Source organism: Bos javanicus, chromosome 3, assembly GCF_032452875.1.
Source record: "Bos javanicus breed banteng chromosome 3, ARS-OSU_banteng_1.0, whole genome shotgun sequence".
Lineage (NCBI taxonomy): Eukaryota > Metazoa > Chordata > Mammalia > Artiodactyla > Bovidae > Bos > Bos javanicus.
The window spans coordinates 74,505,939-74,520,826 of record NC_083870.1 but is presented as its reverse complement, the minus strand read 5'-3'; the positions used below and the strand labels follow the sequence as shown (position 1 = coordinate 74,520,826).

Here is a 14,888-nt window from a genome sequence, read left to right as displayed (position 1 = left end):
CTTCTCTCTAGTCATGAGTATGCCCTTCCCTCTTCTCTGTGTAACTTAATGCTTTCTTTGCCTTCTTCCAACCCCTCCACTACAAACTGCTCCCAGAAAAGTCTGTATCACTCGTTAAACCATGCATTAAAATAGCTGCATTTTAATAGGAAATAAGTTGAGTTAATGGACCTAAGCTCTAACATGGTATTCATCTCGTGGCATTCAGGTGAAGGGAAGTGGGGTACCTTTCACCCAAACCCAGTATGTCAAAGAGGATTCCTCAGGCTTGTTAGATCCACTAAGCTGGGTAGATCTCCTCTGTAGTCTTTAAAGAAGACTTTGATAAGGCTTCCATTTATGACACTGTCCAGAATCTGCTGGGAAATTACCATGATAGTTTGGCAGAATCTCCCACGGGCTCAGAAGTAGGGACTGGCAGTATTAGGGCTGTGCGTTTGTGTGCCTGCATGACTTGAAAATGTACAATGCCTTTATGTGTTATCTCCACGTTAAGGCTCAGTGCAATCCTGAAAAAAGGCATTAAGATTATCATGGCAGATGATAGAACTAAAGTGTAAAGCTTTTAAATCATTTACCAAATTCACATAGATGGGAAGCAAAAGAATATATATCCAAAACCATTAGCTCTGATTTCAAGTGTGATATACTTTCTCCTTTTCACTATCATAGTTTTTTTTCCTGTCTGGGAGGAACAAATTTGATAACATTTCTTGACTTTAATAGCACAGCATCATGAAATGCAGGTATCTCTCACTAGTCAGAGAAGGAAATGGCAATCCACTCCAGCACTCTTGCCTGGAAAATCCCATGGACGGAGGAGCCTGATAGGCTACAGTCCATGGGGTCGCAAAGAGTCGGACACGACTGAGCAACTCACTTCACTCACTAGTCATACAATTGGGAATGTGAAATTATGCTTTCTACATTTATAAAATAACTGAAAAACAGAAAGAAGACACATGAGGGTTAAAAAAAACTATAAATATGCTCTAGAAAATAAAGTTAAGGTGATGTATCCTGTATGGCCATGTATTCTGGCTAAGAATAATACTCATGGTTTCAGAGAAATCCATTTCTTCCTATGTGAATGAAAAGAGAAGGAAATGAAGAAAAATGTTAAATTTTTTAGTCCCATCATTTCTTTAAGAAACTATAGCTATTTCCTAGTGGCTAATAGGAGAAGGCCATGGCACCCCACTTCAGTATTCTTGCCTGGAAAATCCCATGGACAGAGGAGTCTGGTAGGCTTCAGTCCATGGGGTCGAAAAGAGTCAGACACGACTGAGCAACCTCAATTTCACTTTTCACTTTCATGCATTGGAGAAGGAAATGGCAGCCCACTCCAGTGTTCTTGCCTGGAGAATCCCAGGGACGGGGGAGCCTGGTGGGCTGCCGTCTATGGGCTCGCACAGAGTCGGACATGACTGAAGCGACTTAGCAGCAGAGCAGCAGTGGCTAATATAATTTATAATATTCTATCTCTTCTCAATTTTAAACACTGGAAACATCTTGGAAGATACAATGAAAACACAGGATTTGTAGCCAGACAAATCTGGATTTCAACACTGGTTTGATCATCTGAAGTTATAGATGTTGGGAAAGTAAGGTAATTAAGTCATAATGTGAGATGGGCCTAAAATGGAAGTTTTTCATCTCTAAAATGGAAGTTTGAATTAACAATCTCATAGAATGTTAGTATTACATGATATAGTGAATAGAAGGCATTCATATACTTGTACTTTTTAGAAAATGTTATTTTTGTTTTCTCTTTGTATCATATAGTTTCATATTATTCTCTGATTCCTATTCCCAAGAAACACATAGTCAAGATTTTATTAACTTAAGAAGTATTAGATGGAAGGCAGGAAGGGAGGGAAGTAGGGAGGTAGCGAGAAAGGGAGGAAGGAGAGAAGGGAGGGAGCAAGGGAAGGAATGAAAGAAAAATCCCTAATAAGAAAAACAATTCAAAAATTATGTGGAGATACTTTTCTTTCTCTTAATGATCTGATACTGTTCTATCAGCAGAGATTGGAAGGCCCTGTGGACAATTCTGAAAGAGGTGGGAATACCAGACCACCTGACCTGCCTCTTGAGAAATCTGTATGCAGGTCAGGAAGCAACAGTTAGAACTGGACATGGAACAACAGACTGGTTCCAAATAGGAAAAGGAGTACGCCAAGGCTGTATATTGTCACCCTGCTTATTTAACTTGTATGCAGAGTACATCATGAGAAACGCTGGGATGGAAGAAGCACAAGCTGGAATCAAGATTGCCAGGAGAAATATCAGTAACCTCAGATATGCAGATGACACCACCCTTATGGCAGAAAGTGAAGAGGAACAAAAAGCCTCTTGATGAAAGTGAAAGAGAAGAGTGAAACAGTTGACTTAAAGCTCAACATTCAGAAAACTAAAATCATGGCATCCAGTCCAATCACTTCATGGTAAATAGATGGGGAAACAGTGGAAATAGTGTCAGACTTTATTTTGGGGGGCTCTAAAATCACTGCAGATGGTGATTGCAGCCATGACATTAAAAGATGTTTACTCCTTGGAAGGAAAGTTATGACCGACCTAGATAGCACATTAAAAAGCAGAGACATTACTTTGCCAACAAAGGTCCACCTAGTCAAGGCTATGGTTTTTCCAGTGGTCACGTATGGATGTGAGAGTTGGACTGTGAAGAAGGCTGAGTGTCAAAGAATTGATGCTTTGAACTGTGGCATTGGAGAAGACTCTTGAGAGTCCCTTGGACTACAAGGAGATCCAACCAGTCCATCCTAAAGGAAATCAGTCCTGGGTGTTCATTGGAAGGACTGATATTGAAGCTGAAACTCCAGTACTTTGGCCACCTCGTGTGAAGAGTTGACTCATTGGAAAAGACCCTGATGCTGGGAGGGATTGGGGGCAGGAGGAGAAGGGGATGACAGAGATGAGATGGCTGGATGGCATTTCCTACTCGATAGACATGAGTTTGGGTAAACTCCGGGAGTTGGTGATGGACAGGGAGGCCTGGCGTGCTGCGATTCATGGGGTCGCAAAGAGTCGGACACGACTGAGCGACTGAACTGAACTGAGAATTATTCTGTCCTTCACCTCTTTCCCCAGTAGAGACATAAGTGTTGTAAAACCTTTTAATAACACTTTTGATAATATCACTAGAAATTGGTCATTTGTTCCTAAAGAAGAAACTTCTGCTTGTAAGACTTTTGCCGTTTAATTTTTTTACTTATTCTTGGGTGAAATCGTTACAGAAATTCATTTCAGGAGCACTAATCTCATCATTATACCCAATTTTACATTTATCTTTTAGACAACTGACCAGACATCTAATGCAAGGCTATGAGACAGAGGAATTTTCCAGTACCCAGTCTAGGACTGGTCTTAGCTGAATTTTTGCTATTATGCCACTTCAGGTGGCTATTGCCACATTCACCTAACAGGAGAACCTCTACAGGTTTGGGTAATTATCTCCACCATAAAGAGGGCTTAGTTGCTCGTACAGTTTCAGGGTGTGAAATGTGAAATTGTTAAGCACACAATGAGTGTTGTCAAATGATCCTATCACGCAGTCCCTCTATTTCCAACAATCAGTATATAGACAGATACTCTGGGTAATTACGGGCATTTATAATTAGGTTTTACTGAGGAACCATTTCAAGAAAATGATTTGTTCAGCTCTGTACCAGATTAGTAATAGCCGGGTGCTGGCAAAATCTCCCACCATGACTACGAAAACATAGCAAGAAGTGTTGATACAAAAAGAACTCTAGAAATATGCTGAAAGTTTCATTATTTTTCCGAAAACAATTGCATCACTTCCCAGAAACAGAAGTACATATCTTTTCAACCACTGTTTTTTCTTCTTTTAAAACTATGTGGGCGTGTACATAAATACAATGATGAAATGAAAAAGTACTGCCAGTGGAGTATTACTGGCACAACTTTAAGTCAATCTAACCCATTAGATTAACACTGAACAATGTTCCATGTGATCATGAATAGCTTTCAGAGGTGTCCAGAGCACCCACATGACGTGGTGTAAACAATTGGCACTCAACCCAAGATGAGACTTCAATCAGCAGATAAAGCAGAAATACAACTGCTTGTCATGTTCTTTTGAAGGTTTGTGTACAGGCATGAAATCATAAATAAAAATCCCCAAATAAGCAACCTGACTCAAGAAGGCAATCACTGGACATAACCTTACCTTCTGGGTTCATACCTGTTTGAATGCCCATGTATTCAAATGACTTTGTAAATCCTTAATTATCCTCTTTTAAATGAGTAACATCTGGTTTCCCTTCAGTCTTCAACATCTTGATGAGTTTATTGCTCTGTTTTGGAAATTACCAGAGTAAAAATGTGACTATTTAAAGCAGTGAAACCAATCTGAGCTGGTAACATAAGTGCAAGAATTCTTACAACTTCCCACTCTTTCTGAAATAAATAGAGCAATTTGATTTTAAGTTGATCATTTAAAACCTGGTACAAACACAAAGTCTTTCCCACCACAGGTTTTATGACCTTTTTATTGTTTATTTATGGGGACAACTTCCAGATATTTCAGAATCAGAAATATGATCACTTTTGATTTGTCTTTCCTAATTGGAGCCAGGGCTGGCATGTGTCATTGAGATTTTTATTCCATTCCTAAACCCATTAAATTCCCAAAGCAACATCATTTAGGTCTTGTGATCTTGGACTTTAGATACAACTTCCTCCCTATATCAACCCACCATTCCGTTATGGTTGAACTGTTCCTCTTGCCCCAGTCAAATCCATATGGTGAAGTCCTAAACCCTAGTGCCTCACAATGTGATATTATTTGAAAATAGGGTCATTTTAAGATGCCATTAGTTAAGATGAGGTCTTGCTGGAATAGAATGGGTCTCTAATCCAATAGGACTCATATTCTTATTTTTAAAAACAGAGAAATTTAGACATGAGACATACACACAAGGAGAATGCTATGTGGGGTGAAGTGTCTATAAGTCAAATGATGTCAAAGATTGCCAGCAAACCACCAGAAATTAGGAGCGTAGCATGGATCAGAATCTCCCTCACTGTCCATGGGGGAAACCAAGCCTTCCAACTCCTTGATGTTGGGCTTCCACCTTCCAAAACCATGAGAGAAATTCTAATGTTTAAGCTGCTCAGTCTGTGGTACTTTGGTATGGTAGCACTAGCAAACTAATACAACTTCTTTACTGTTGTGGTAGCAAATAGTTTCCTTGGTAATTCTCTTTTTATCTATGTTCTTATATGTTCAATGAGAATATTTGCACATTAGCAGTGTTCCTAGTTAGCCTTCAAAATAACGTGTTTTTTTTTTGAAGACAAAATCTTTCAGCATTGCCTTGGCCTTCCAAAAGGTGAAAAGAGATGAGACTTAGAAGAGAGAATAAGACAGTTTGTTATCTGATTATACCTTTCTTTAAAAAAAAAATATAGCAACTGGCTGGTACATACTAACACTGAAAAACATTTTGATAAAAGTGTGAGCCTCAGTCATAAATGATTAGAGCCAAATGGGCAGTCAGCCAATGTTTTTATGGGGAAAGTTAAGCAACAGAAGGATTTCACATAGGAAAATAAATAATGAAGTATATTTGTGATCAGGAAAGAGAAGGGCATGACCCTGATCAATTGGGAAACCAAAAAGGAATCCACAAAATCAAACTGCTCTTTAGAAAATATGAAAGGAGTGATGTCAAGGGAAAAGCAGCAATCAGCACCAGGACTGAAGTCATGACTTACCTAGTCATAGGAGAATCTGGGTTAGGTGAGTTTCCTAAACTACATACACTCCCTACTTCCAGCTCTCTGGGCCACATTTGACATACAGAGTTCTCAAACTTTAGCACGCATGAGAATCACCCAGAGGGCTTCTAAAACACAGATTACTGGGCTCCAGGCTTGAGGTTTCTGATTCAGGGCCAGATGGGTCCATATAATTTGCATTTCTAATAAATTCCCTAATAACACTTATGTATTGGTCTGGGGATATACTCTGAGAAACACTAGATTTCATCAATGTTGTCACATGTGCCTAATGAGAAGAATCATCCAGAAGAAGTTTATTTTAAAAATACAAAATCCTAGGTCTCATGCTAGAATTTCAGACTCAACCTCCAGGGAAGGGACTGATATTTTTATTTTAATAAAATAAACTTAGAGTGGTTAGTATGATTGGGTAAGTTTGAGAAACATTGCACCAAATCTCCTTGAATTCCCTTTTAGGGTCTGTCATTTTCCCACATGGTACAAATGGGTAGGGTTTGAAATATGGCAGTAGTTGCAAGATAAATTAAGAGTAGCACAATCACTGGGTTCTTTAATCCTAATCTACTAGACCTATGCGCCAACCATCGAACTGCACTCCTGTTCATGAACAGGATTGCCCTGAGAGACAATCTTTATTAACACCAATCATACTCTGATAGCAGATGTGGAGGGTGACTAATGGGCCTAAGACCAGAATCAGGACAGAGGCTACTAAGGTAATTCAGATGGGAAATGATGGAGGCATAGATTTAAAACATGGTATTGATGATGAAAAGACAGAATTGAGAAATACTAGTAGAATTAACAGAACATGAAAGAAGGTTAGCTATATAAAAAGAAGGTTAATTCAATCTTTTTTTCCATTTTTTCAGTCTTATTAAACATATGTTACCACATTTTCCCTACTCTCTCTTAATCTTCTTAGTTTTACACTTACTTAATTTTGCTTGAATATCTATTTCTATTCTTTACCAGCAGAAGCAGTAGTCTCTCTCACCACCACCACAACAATCAGCAAGTATTAATATTTATGGAGTACGCATTACTAAATCACACTTTGTCTAGTCTTGTAACAAATTTACATCCTTTTGTTTAAATCCTGCATTTCTATTGGTAGTCTACTTTTGGTTTAACTCTGTATTTTAAAGGGCACTGTGGCTTTTTAGTGTGGAATCTCTTCTGCCCTTCCTATGCCATAGTATTTTAGTGCTTATTACTTAATTCTCATGTTTTCTATGTATACCTATATTTCAGTTATGAGTTAACTAAACTGATAAAAACCATAATCAGCAGCCACTAACTTTCTTTCAGAAATCAACTAATGATGGTTATTCATTTACTACAGCTCTGGTATACTTATTTCAAAAAAGAGAACACTATACTTTGCTCAAAAAAAATCATAAAATGAAAATTTTCTACTGCCCTCATATGTGAAAATTATGTTCATCTTATTCCACAAGCTATATATCTTCAGCAGCACTTTCATTTAATTCTAAGTGTGGTAAAATTCAGCTCCTATACCAAGGTAAGAAGTAACTTAGCTAACTAAAGACAGGTTAGTTTTATATGTAGATTTCTATTTAGTTCATTTTTTTTTCTAACAGCAATTGCCCCATTCTTTACAAATATTTACAGTTGTTTTCTTCAAAAAGTCTAAAGAAGACTCTTTGCACTGCTCAGATTTAAAGACTGACCAAAAGAGCACAATGTCAAAGAGAAAAAGTAAATAAAGAATCAACTGTCAAAATCAACTGTCAACTAAATGCCACCCTTTCTCACACCAAGCACACCAAGTGTCTCAGGCATTACTAATATAGATTGCAGTCAGGCCACTTAGACTCTCCATTAAGCTTTTATTGAATAATTTCTTTGTGTTCAGCACAGTGCTGGGCTCTGTAGGTACAAGAGAAATATAAAACAGAGGTCCTTCCCACAGAGGGTTTACATTATGGTTGAGAATTTAAAAAATAAAAGGTACAAAAACTCTTAAAATGCATATTGTTCAATTATTTTTACATAAAGTACTTCAGATAATGAAAATAAAATGAAATCTTAGAACGTGAATGAAACAGAAACACTTTAATCTATGGGGTAAGCCTAGACATATTTTGAATTAAAATATTTAGTAAAAGCCTGGATTCATGAAAAACATGAGCACAAATATTTTTAAGACAACCATTAAACATTTAAGTATTCATAATGATTAATTAAAAGCATATCAAGCTAAGAATATTTTATTCAGATCTTTAAGGTGCCTGAATAATTACGATTATCTTAGCAATAGACTTTTAAAAGTGCTTCCAAGTACTGAAGGGACTGAAAACATTTTTGTTCTCTTAAGTAGCTTATATGGTTTTCTTATAACCTGGTTTTCATTATTTATTGAATTTTTGAAAGTCATTCATGTAGACACTAAAAATGTAGATCAATTCAACACTGTTTGAATTTTCATATATTTCATTGACCATAGTCCACTTGTAAAATACATATACAAATTTACAGGCTTCCCAGGTGGCGCTAGTGATAACACCCTGCCTGCCAATGCAGGAGACCTTAAGAGACGTGGGCTTGATCCTTGGGTTGGGAAGATCCATAGTCAAGAATCAGGTCTTTTAAAGCATATTAATATTGTATACATTTTTGTATATGTATTTCATTGAGCTTTACAATAGTTACTATAATTGTGATAAAATTGTAGATCAAGCACTATTTTCTACATGTAACATTCTTTTGGCAGATTTCCAATGAGACTTATTTTATTTTGAGGTTTAGTTCTGTCTTCAATTACACGATTATGAGAACTCTTGTTTATTGAAGATAATAAAGAAAATATAGATGAAGACACTTGTTAAAAATTGTTACTGAATCATGATCCAGAGTATCTGAGAACATATGTTACAGAGGTTATCATCTCAGGTGAATTTAGCATGCAATGTATACATTTCTGTGGATTAAAGATAGAAGTATCAAAAGTACTTTATACTGATACATATTGTCTCTACATCAGATTTCAGACTAACGGGACTAAGATATTCTTAATTATATGACCAATATCTTTACCAAATAATCATTGTTTTTCAAGTTTTTCCTATTACTTCAAACTTTCACATATAGATTTTTAATAAACATTATCATGTTAAACTGCATGCGATTATTCTGCCTAGATGTAGCATTTTTAAATCAGAACGTTTAACATGAAATTTCCCAAGGTGAACCATAACATGGAAACAAAAGGCTTCCTATCACATTCATTTAAATTTACAACAGCTAGTATCACCCATGAATGTTACTTTTGCTGAGAGTTTACCATATAAGCATTTTTTGTGGTGTCAAATACTGTACTAGTGGTATGAGACCCATGAAGGAAATACAATAAAAGTGTCCTGCCCACCATGAAATAGAATTTTGTCAAGGGAAAAAGACATGTATAATGAAAATATTTAAGGAATAATATAGTAATTATCAAAATGAGCACTACAGGTTCAGAGGTGGAGAGAGAGGTAAGAAAATAACGAGGGCACAATAGTCCTCCCTTATTCTTAGAGAATATGGTCCAAGACCCTAGTGGATGCTTGAAACCACAGATAGTATTGAACCCCACAAATACTTATATATATATACTATGCTTTTTTCTGTACATATGTACCTGTTTTAAATTTTTAATATATAAATTAGATACAGTTCAATTCAGTTCAGTTCCATCGCTCAGTCGTGTCTGACTCTTTTTGACCCCATGAAATCGCAGCACGCCAGGCCTCCCTGTCCATCATCAACTCCAGGAGTTCACTCAGACTCACGTCCATCGAGCCAGTGATGCCATCCAGCCATCTCATCCTCTGTCGTCCCCTTCTCCTCCTGCCCCCAATCCCTCCCAGCATCAGGGTCTTTTCCAATGAGTCAACTCTTCACATGAGGTGGCCAAAGTACTGGAGTTTCAGCTTTAGCATCATTTCCTTCCAAAGAACACCCAGGACTGATTAGGTACAGTAAGAGATTAATAATGATAACCAATAATAAAATAAAACAATTATAACACTATGCTATAATAAAAGTTGGTGAATGTGGTCTCTCTTGCTCTCTCTAAATAACTCATTTACAAATTTAATGCCTTTTCCACCTTAACTAAGCACTGATGTCACACTGCGGCTGTAACTTTTGCGGTTTGAGGTGTGTCAGCAAAACTAGCACAAATTTCTTTCTCCTTCTTCACAATTTTAAAGATAGACTTCTTTTTACATAGATTTTTAGCAACTTCAGCATATGTTTTTTTTTTTTTCCTTTTCTTATTAAACAGAACTTTCACTTAAAGGAAGTACTTTACAGCTTCTCTTTGGCATATCCAAATGACCAGCATCAGTACTCTTGGGCTTTGGAGCCTTTGTTAAGCATGAAGCATATTAAATGCTTGAAGAACCAGCCTTGCAAAACCTCAGTGGTGGATTTGATAACTAAGTTGGCTACCACATGACTAATGAATAGGATATGCTGGACAAAGGGATGATTCACATCCCAGGTAAAACAGAGTGGGACCCTAAGAGATTTTATCAGGCTACTCAGAATGGCATGTAATTTTAACACTTATGAATTGTTTATTTCTGAAATCTTCCATTTAATATTTCCAGTCTGTGTTTGACCACTGGTAACTAAAATTGTGAGTAATGAGGGGCTTCTGTACTTAAATTGTCCAAAAGCTAAGGACAAGATGTGATTCAAACATGCAGGAGATGAGTAGGTTTTGTGTGGGCAAAAATAATAACCATGAGGTATTGGAATCAAAAAGAATAACATCCAGGGATTTGAAGTTGGTTCTGCCCATGATATTTCAACCCACATGGTCAGGGAGCCAGTTTATAGTTGAAACTGAGGACTTGTATTATACAATTGAAGGGAAGTCTAGCTAAAGAATTAATCACAGTTAATACTTATTGATTACCTATTGTGTTGCATTCATTTTACATACCTTATCACAATAACCTCACAGTAAACATTATAGTCTTTAGTTTACAGATTAATTCATTGAGACTTCATGAAATTAACTCTCTCAAGTTCATAGAGCTAATGAATGGCACAGCCAGATTTAAATCCAAATTTGATTCCAGAACCCATGATTTTATTACTAGATCACACTGTCTTACAAATGAAATATCATTACAACAATTCTCACATTGTACTATGCTATAGGGGAAACAATAAACCTGGAATCAAAAAGCTTAAACTTGGATCTGAAATCTTACTTACATTAGCTAAGTGACATTGGGCAAGCCTCTGTAAAACTTATCCTCTTTTGTAATAATAAAATAGTAAATAGATGACAGACAAACATAGCTAGATGATGGACGGACAGAGGTAACAGGAGTATAATAGCCTTATGATGGTCTAAAACATGTTGAATTTAAACCTAAATAAAGGGATGTGTACAGCATGTTTTGTGCTAGTTAGCTAAGGCCATTTCAATACAAGTTTGAGTGAAAATAATTATAGTTTAGAGATAATTCACAACTGGTTCAACCATACCAAAGGGATGATTCAACTATTTTGGTTTCATTTCACTGACAGAAATGACAGTCACAGTGTTGGATTCTATTGCCAAACTGCTGGTACTGCAGTATCATCTCTTTCCAGGATATCCTTGTAGATGGCAGCATGGCCCTTGGCATAGCACACTACAATAAATAGGTGTTGAATTAGGTGAATTGGGAGAGGGAAAAGAAGGAGGAAGAAAGGGGACAGAAAGATAAGGGAAAGAAATGTTCGTGGAATTTATGGGTAGAAAAAGGCAATTATAGGGCTTCCTTGGTAGCTCAGCTGGTAAAGAATCCGCCTGCAATGCAGAAGACCCTGATTCAATTCCTGGGTCAGGAAGAGCCCCTGGAGAAGGGATAGGCTACCTACTGGAGTATTTTTGGGCTTTCCTGGTGGCTCAGTCAGTAAACAATCTGCCCGCAATGCAGGAGACCTGGATTCGATCCCTGGGTTGGGAAGATCGATCCCTGGGTTGGGAAGTTCAATCCCTGGGTTGGAAGAGGGCATGGCAACTCATTCCAGTATTATTGCCTGGAGAATCCCCAAGGACAGAGGAGCCTGGTGGACTTCAGTTCATGGGGTTGCAAACAGTTGGACATGACTGAGCGACTAAGCACAGCACAAAGGCAATTATTGCTTGGGAAATTCTGTGGATGGAGAAGCCTGGTTGGCTACAATCTATGGGGTCACAAAGAGTCAGACAGAATTTAGTAACTGAGCATGTACACACAAGGGCACATCAGGTAAGAAATAGTAAATGATTCAAAGTATTTTTTTGAAGTCCACAGAATTTCTTATTTCACACAAACCAGATTCTTTTATCCCATTAAAAAGTAACAAAACTTGGTAGTTTACAACTATATCACTTATTAATTTTGCCTTTTGTATGCCACCCAAGAAGAAATTGTAAGAAATATTGAATTGCTAAGAGTGAATTGGAGAAGGCAATGAAACCCCACTCCAGTAGTCTTGCCTGGAAAATCCCATGGATGGAGGAGCCTGGTAGGCTGCAGTCCATGGGGTAGCTAGGAGTCGGACACGACTGAGTGACTTGACTTTCTCTTTTCACTTTCATGCATTGGAGAAGGAAATGGCAACCCACTCCAGTGTTCTTGCCTGGAGAACCCCAGGGACGGGGGAGCCTGGTGGGCTGCCGTCTCTGGGGTCACACAGAGTCGGACACGACTGAAGCGACTTAGCAGCAGCAGCAGCAGGAGTGAATCAGAAGCTATACCTGGATTTTTTTTTTAATGCTCCAACTCAGTAGTTAATCATTTAGCTTCATTATTATTTTCTATGACATTTCAAGAGCACCTTTAGCTGTATCATAGCTTTCACTCTTCAAAGACAGAAAAATGATAATTAAGCTGGTTACTGCGTAACTGAATGATACATAACCAGAATACAGATTTAGGACTTTTAGTTCCCAGCTCAGCACAGAAGAATACAACATCTCCAAAACATTAATTACACATTTTACATAAATATCTTTGGTCATGACATCTTCCTGTCTTCATTTGGCATCCTTTTCTATCTTGTGGAGTTTATGTCTTGTTAACTGAATTCTCACTCTCAATAAGTTGACTTTTCACTGACAAAAGCTTGTACTGATTTTTCAAATTCATTGTAAAATCAAAACTACCATAAAGTGTAAAGACAGCCACATCAGTTGAGATTCACATAAAGGTTTAAAACTGGGAGAAACTCTAGGGAGACAGGGTTTTCTTTTTCTCATTTTTTCACAGTCACCATCTGTACAATCTTGCCCAACTTCTTAAATGTAATATTCAATATCCAGTCCAAGAAGCTGACTGAATACTTAAAGACATAGATTACAGTAATAAACTTGGTCTCAGTGAATATTACTGACAAGAAAAAAACAGTAAAAAAATTTTTAAAGATGAAAAAGTAGAAATAATCCAAATCAAAACATAAAATTCTCCTTCGCAGATGGGAAGAAACACACAAACTCAAGGATAGCAATTTCAATAAAAAGTCCAACTTCATTCTTTGATTATCTGTTAGAATAGAAAGAAAAAATATAATAAGCATGGATAGGGATACATTTTGTATGGTGCAAGATTAAGGTGTAAGTAAGAAATATAATGTCTTAGACGTCAAAACATTCTTGTTTGAAGTAATTACTTCTGTGTTTTATAAACAAAAGCAATGTAAATAATTTTGGATTTTGGATCACCTAAAAGTCTCCAAATTATCTAATTATACTAAATGAATGCCTTTATTCTGAGTAATTTTTCTGGTTTCCAAGATTGTAATCCAGAAGAATAATCAAATTGAAAAGCTATATCAATTGTACATACAACAAATGGTCAAATAATCTTGCCTTAAAAACAAACCCTAATCAGTATATAACTATACTCTAAAAACATATAAGGAAGAGTACCAATTAAAAGAGCTATGAGGTACAATTTTTTTTCCTATCAAACCAACAAAATATTGTGTGTGTGTGTTTTAAGATAACATACAGTGCTAGTTAGAGTAAAGCAAAGTAAAAACTCACACGTTGCTGATGAAATTTTCAATTACTAATACTTTGGAAAGCAGTCAGACTATAGGCATCTTTCAAGATTATTAAAAATTTAGATATTATTTATTCCTTAAAGCATACTTCTAATAAAAACAATCACAAATATTTAAAAAAAACTTTAGTCTTTGGGTAATGATGCAATTCTGTTTATCATGGTGCCAGATCTGATCACAGATTATGATTAAATAAACTATGGTGTATCCTTTTAATAGACTATTATATAAATATTAAAATTACTTTAAAATAATTTGTAAATAATCTGTGGAATGTTTATTTCATGTTAAATGAAGTAAACAAGATACAATAATGAATATATATTATCATATGTATGTACAAGTAAGGAAAGTGCAAAGGGAAATAATGAGAAAGAAACCCACTAAAATGATGGTGGGCTTTTCTTGAGTAGTGAAAGTAAATTTTAGTAAGCTGCCTTTCTTTTTAAATTTTCTATATTTTCCAAAGTTTCTATAGAGAGCTTGGCTTATTTATATTAAGGAGGGTAAGTACAATAAGATTTACTTTAAAAAATTGAAAATGGGATTAGTATAAACCTACCAAATGGAAATTGCGTATCTCGATTCTTTTCCCTTTGTTTATTTTCCAAGGGATCTGTGTTTATAGTAAAACTGCCCAGAATATGTGTATTACATGCAGATATCTAAGGCAAGGACGGAGGACCATAAAGGTGAGTCAAGTAAAAACTTTACGGGCTTTGTGATTTTTGAGGTGTGTTCCAGAAGCAGCCTGCTTTTTCTTATCCTTTGGATATTGTTGCAAAGTAGTTATTCAAAACACATTTAAATCTTGCCCTGAAGAGTAGAAGTGATTATTTCTCAGTTACCTCAAGCATGGGAGAAAAAATATTTAAAGAAATTGAGCTGCTTGAATGTCCACATTTGTTATAACTTATACTGGAGTTATGGTACCTAGCCGTACCCAGGGAATGAAATAAGGTGAACATGCAGATTTTCCATTAAAAATGAAGAGTTCAACTTATTTGAATAGTCTTTGAAAATAAATTAAAACT

The 14,888-nt window shown here is 36.4% G+C and overlaps 1 protein-coding gene across 4 annotated transcripts in view; it reads right to left on the bottom strand.

Moving 5' to 3' along the window:
* Window positions 1-14,888, bottom strand: part of PTGER3 (prostaglandin E receptor 3) — a 230,868-nt gene that overhangs the window by 120,861 nt on the left and 95,119 nt on the right. For 3 of the 4 annotated variants that reach the window (XM_061411600.1, XM_061411595.1, XM_061411599.1), the window contains one exon: window positions 7,624-13,331. The exons of the other annotated variant lie outside the window; for it this stretch is intronic. In XM_061411600.1, the coding sequence (XP_061267584.1) occupies window positions 13,328-13,331 (4 nt within the window). In that variant the 3' untranslated portion in view covers window positions 7,624-13,327. Of the gene's footprint in view, window positions 1-7,623; window positions 13,332-14,888 lie in introns of those variants that run through there. 4 annotated transcript variants of the gene reach the window in all.